General features: G+C 47.7%; 1 protein-coding gene across 1 annotated transcript in view; it reads right to left on the bottom strand.

The window, feature by feature from the left end:
* Positions 1 to 5,400, bottom strand: part of igdcc3 (immunoglobulin superfamily, DCC subclass, member 3) — a 16,069-nt gene extending 10,669 nt beyond the window's left edge. Inside the window, 3 exon segments of the mRNA XM_067249435.1 lie at positions 270 to 305; positions 1,823 to 2,160; positions 5,337 to 5,400. Coding sequence (XP_067105536.1) covers positions 270 to 305; positions 1,823 to 2,160; positions 5,337 to 5,400 — 438 coding nt within the window.
* Between the last annotated feature and the right edge of the window lie 340 nt (positions 5,401 to 5,740).

Here is a 5,740-nt window from a genome sequence, read left to right as displayed (position 1 = left end):
AAGGAGGGAGGAACTGAGGGACCGAGGGAACAGGGAGGGGGGAGGAGGGCAGAGAGAGAGCAAAGAAGAGGTGGAGACAGATTTAAAAGCAGACGGATGGGGGGGGGGGGGGGGGGCAAATCCATCAGAGAGATAACATTTAGAAGAATAAGTGTTTCCTCAATAGATGGCTGTTCAGCGGGCCAACAGGGAGCCCTACTTTTGCAGTCTTAACACACACACATATAGTCAAATATGATCTGTGTCTGTAGGATAAGAGCATCAGCCATACCAAGCCTTAATACACCTCCCACTGAGAGCCTGAGCTGACAGGGCAGAGGCAGGAGAGTCTGTCTGTTTGCCATCCTGTCTACCTGCCAGCCTACCTCTGTGTGAGTGTGCATGTGAGTGTGCATGTGAGTGTGCATGTGAGTGTGTGCAAGTGTGTCTGGAGTGTCTGGAGTGTCAGGTATCTGACAGGACTTCACTTGGAAGCAGGCTACGGTCCCAGATGCTCAACAAACCATCAATCCCGCACAGACACACACACACACAAACGTTGATTTACCTAGGTTATCGAGAAGTCGGAGCAAATTTACAAATTAGCCATTTCATCAATAAAATACGCACATTTTCAGCAACTACACTGCCCATTTCTCGTCACATTTGAATTCAGATGCTGATTTACATGTACTGTTTAGCTGAAATATGAATTGTAAAAACTTACAGCAATTGCGGTCAAAGGAGTCTGTTTGTCCTGTTTATCAAAGCAACCCCGCCCCCGCCCCTGACGCAAGCGGTTCTTAATACTGACCAATCACAGCCAAGGGGGTATCCGTAACTATTTGAAAATTCAGGAGGTGCACGTCGAGCTCTCCGGGGCTCTATGAGGGCGTTCCCCGTAGAGGAGGGCGTTCCCATGTGTACGTTTTTTGGAAAACGGAGAAGCATATATCGGCCTTTAGCTGAACAGCCCTGACACCAGTACCTGGGCACAGCCTCCTCTCTCTCCACCTTCACCCCACTTCCATCCTTCTGCCTCTTTCTCTCTGCCTCCCACCCTCTGCTTCCCTTGCTCCACCTCTCTCTCCACTTCTCTTTCTCCAAGCCTCCCTCCCTTTTGCCTCGTTCCATCTCCAGGGTGACCTTTGAGAAAGAGGCCCCCTGCAGCGAGATTAAAAGGTTTCCCCTGTCTGACGGTGCCCACTCACTGAGCAGAGGCAACTTTTTCCTCACACCTATACAAATACACTGTATCTCTCTCACTTACACACATACACACACTATTTCACCCCCCACACACACACACACATACAGACACACACACATACACACAGCTCCTGCTGAGTGGCACTGTGGCGTTAACACAACAGCACAGCGGTCTTCTGTCCACACACAGCCCAGGAACCCCCCCCCGCTCTCCCCCCAGTCTCAACCAGCCTTTGTATTTGTATGTTGTGCGTTGTCATAGCACACAGCCTTCAGAAACAACTCTACTGTACCACAAAGTCTACCTCCATTCTGCCAGCAGGACACCAGGCCTGTCTATATACTGGAGAATATGTGTGTGTGAGCATGAGAGACAAGGATAACAAGCCAGCCAGCCAGCCAGTCAGCCTGCCAGAGAAGTGCCATTCCAGAGCAAAGCAGTGGCAGCTTTGACATGGACTGACATAGATGTCTACAGATCAACTAGTCCACACAGATAAGATTAACTAGTTTACTAAGACCAGCTTCACTAGTCCAGTTTGAGCCGCTTCACTAGACCACTTAGAGCCATGGGCCTCATTAGCTCTAACAACCACACAGACGCAAAGCAGCACTTCGTCAAAATGAGATCTACTGATTGGCAGCTTCAGAAGGTGTACATACTGGCAGCTTGGACCCGAGCTTTTCGGCTGACCACCAGCCCGAAGGAGTTCTGCGCCATGCACTCGTAGTCCCCCTCATCCGACGAGCCGTCCGACTTGGTCTTCTGGAAGTAGCCAATCAGCAGCGAGCCATTGGCAAAGGTGGTGTGACGCTGGTCCTCTTGGGCCAATAAAAGGCCGCTCCGCCTCCACTGCGTGGTGATTGGTGGGAAGCCGTCCACCTGACAGTGCAGCATGAGGGGCTGACGCTGCACGGCGATGATGTCACTGGGCTCCAGGGTGAAGGAGAGCTCCGCCTCACACGTCACACCTGGAAACACACACAACTTGTTAGATCTGTACAGTCATTCCAAACAGGGGAAACAAACACCTGTGTTGGAAAGGATGCTAGCAGGCACAACACGTGAAATGATGACCTCAGTGTAGCTCTGATGCAGTAGTGTCTATTTTTAAACTCTCCCGACATCCCTCTTTCCGTGCTACTCTTTCTCCCCATTTCCCTCTCTTTTCCTCTTCCTCCCTCTCTTTTTCTCCCTGCCACTCTACCTCACCCTCTCCTTACCTCTCGTCCCGACACTATGGGATCTGGCTAGAGCGTTGGGTAGGTGGTGTGGGTATGTGGATGTGCTACTGTATGTATACAGTATGTATTAGTATATTCATGTGTGGATGTCTATGTGTTAGTATATGTATGTGGAAGTGTGGAAGTGTGCATGTGTGTGTGGGGGGAACTTGAAAGAGTACCAGGGTTCAGGCCTGAGGACCTCCAGCATCAGGAGTCCTCCTTTTTAGGTGCCCACAAGGAATGCAATGACATGCTGCTCATCCCAGAAGATCACATAACAAACACGAGGGGAAATAGCCTGTCTCTCTCTCTCCCCCCACTCTTTCTTGCTCTCCCTCCCTCGCATGTTCCCTGTTTCTCAATATCTTGCCGCCCATCCCCCTTTCCCCTCTTTCGTTTTCTCTGAGGTAGGGAGAGCTGCCACAGAATCAGAGAGACATCAGTGCTGCCGCCTGTGAAAAACAAGGGGCAGGAGGAGGTGGGGACTGAACTATTTAACCCTTCCACTACAGCACTGGTGCCTCTCCCAGACTTGTGGTGCTAGAGTGTTGTGGGGCATGGCTCTATCTTCTTCTTCTATCTTTTCTCCTTTATCCATTTTCCTCTGTCTCTCCTCTCCTTAAGATGGCCTGGACCCTCAGAGGGGAGAGGAGTGTGTGTCTGTTGGGGGGGGGGGGTTATCATGCCTCATATCTCCAGGCAGTCACTGGCCTGTGATTGATGCTACCAGGCCTCAGAGACAGATAACAGTTGAGTTGTGAGCAAGCCTCCTGGCCTGGGGCTCAATCAAAAAGCTGAAGCATCGGAATCAAGTCAATAATTATTGAGAAAATAAATGTCCTATTGATAGGGTTTAGCTAGATTGAGTCATTCATAGAAACATTAAGTATGATGGGTCTTTGGAGTTTAAAGAGTAAAGCATGTGGTGAGATCTGAATGATGTCTGATTGGTTAATTAGGGTTGTCAAAGGGAGCCTGATAGGCCGGAAGGCATAAAGTTGCCCTTTAACGCCCACCTGCAGGTCTGGTGACAGGTAGGAACCTCCTGGTCTCAATCAGCAGAGAGGGAGACAAAGAAAGAGACATAGAGAGAGAGAGAGCGAGCGAGAAAGAGTGCGAGCAAGCGAGCGAGAGAGAGAGAGAGAGCGAGAGAGAGAGAGAGAGAGAGAGAGAGAGAGAGAGAGAGAGAGAGAGAGAGACTATTCTCTCCTGCCCTTGCCTAAACCCCTGCCTCATTTCCCCATTTTCTACACTACAGCACACATGTTTATGTTTCTATATAGCAGCTTCAAGTACATTTTTAATCCATGTTCTTCCAAAGGAACCATATGAGCACACACACACAATTTTGCTATATTGGTTTCATTAAGGTTACTTGTTCCTACCACCCCCTTCCACCTGACCAACACAATCATCCAACACCCTGGGATAAACAATCTGGACACCACCTCCATTGACGTCACATGGCAAAAGGCAGCCTGGTGGTAGGGGTGGGGAGCTTACATTGTCAACACATTGTCATCTCCCCTTCTAGTGATATCTTAGTAGAAGTAGTAGTATTTGTTTGTACTGTTTAGTTTTTGTCTTCAATATGTGACCTACTTGAAATGGCAGATAAATCATGCCAGATCTCAATCAAATGCCATTATGATAACTGCTGTTATCAAATTAAGGTGTTAGATAATTCCCCAAACACAGATCAAACAAAAATAAGTGCATCGTTTTATATTAAATTGTTTCTTTCTCAAATCAAATCCATACGAGTATAGACAATCTATATTGTGACGTTGCCCTGAACTACCCTCGGAGCATCCTCCGTGCCCGCCTGTCCCCCGCGGTTTGGCCGTGGGGCCTCGCATTCAGGAACCAGAGCTGTCCATCACATTGAACAAAGGACCGCGGAACATTTGAAAGGGAGGAGAAAGACAGCCTTGACATTTAATATGGACAAATATGCTCCTTAGAAGGCAATAACCGTTGTCTTTTTATCCATTTTGCGAGTCGTAACCCCTGTCATTCCAACCATTCACAGAGCTCAAGACAACGCCGATCTCAGCTTCAATCTGGGACTGATGACAGATCCCATTTAAAGCATCACAAACCAACATTTCACATTGATATATAAAGCCCTTATTACTTGCAGCATCTTCTGAATGGCTTTCAGTAATAGCCTACATTCCTAGATCACATTTCAATTTGGACTGCAAAGTGTAGGCTAAAACAATAAACAGAAGAGGCTTATGAAATGCCAAGCTGGTCAGGTATTCACATGTAGGTATACCACCTACATGTGAATACACCTAATATTTGGGCCTGCAGGAATGTGTTCATCGTTGATATAGTAACCTAGTGTAAGTGTAGTGCAATAATCTGTTGTTTCACCATATCCCCATTCGGTCACATACAACTACACGGCAAACAAGGCCGGCGTAACCATTGACCGTAATGATATAGAAAATACGTGAGCACGTGGCTACTGTAAAATGTTAAATTGGTAGGATACTATGGGCACACACAGGGTCCGCATTGTATCAATCTCTGCTCTCAACAAACGCCGTGAGAGGTAGGCAATCAAAGCGGACCTCAAACCGAATGAACACTTTCACACCTTGATCGGTACAATTTATTTTTTACGATTTATAAAATATTATCTGGAAATAGTAGCCTAACCTACAATTCAACAGACCCGCCACCAGAGAGACATGCGAGTTTGCTAAACTGGGACATAGGTTATAGGCTGTAGCAATTTTTGGGGACAGGAGAATGTGAGTCAAGTAGCTGTCCGAGGTTGACTGTGCGTCTATTTCAGCTATTTCTGCAGCAGCAATAGGGAACGGCAAAATGCGAGTCCGGTTCTCTACTCCACTAACACGGTGTTTCCAATATCAGCAAAATACAAAGGGGTAATATTAAACACTTACCGATAAAAGCGTTAAGAAGTATCCCCAAAAAGCATTGAACAAGGCAACGCCTTCTGGTCGCCATTGAATCACTTTGTTTATATTCCGATAGGCTACTTGAAGAATGCAGCTTGGGGCAAAAAGAGAGGAAAAGGGCAGACATCCAACTAACTCCAGATCCTCATCGTAGTTAGGCTACAATTGGTGGCTCTCTGAGGTCGAACATGCTTGCGCCATTTTGCACATCTATCAGGAATCTGTCAGCATCTCGCGCTCTCCTCTACTCCGCTGTATCCCAAAGCCGCTGCCTCTCTCTCCTTTAACTCACCCTCCCTCACACAGCTATTCACCGTTCTATCGTTTGACGTAAACTCCCTCCCCTCCTCCCCCATCGACACTGGCTGCTGCGGAGACAAAAGACACAG

This window comes from Osmerus mordax, chromosome 13, assembly GCF_038355195.1.
Source record: "Osmerus mordax isolate fOsmMor3 chromosome 13, fOsmMor3.pri, whole genome shotgun sequence".
NCBI lineage: Eukaryota > Metazoa > Chordata > Actinopteri > Osmeriformes > Osmeridae > Osmerus > Osmerus mordax.
Note: the sequence above shows the minus strand (reverse complement) of the source record. Positions and strands in the feature narration are given on the sequence as shown.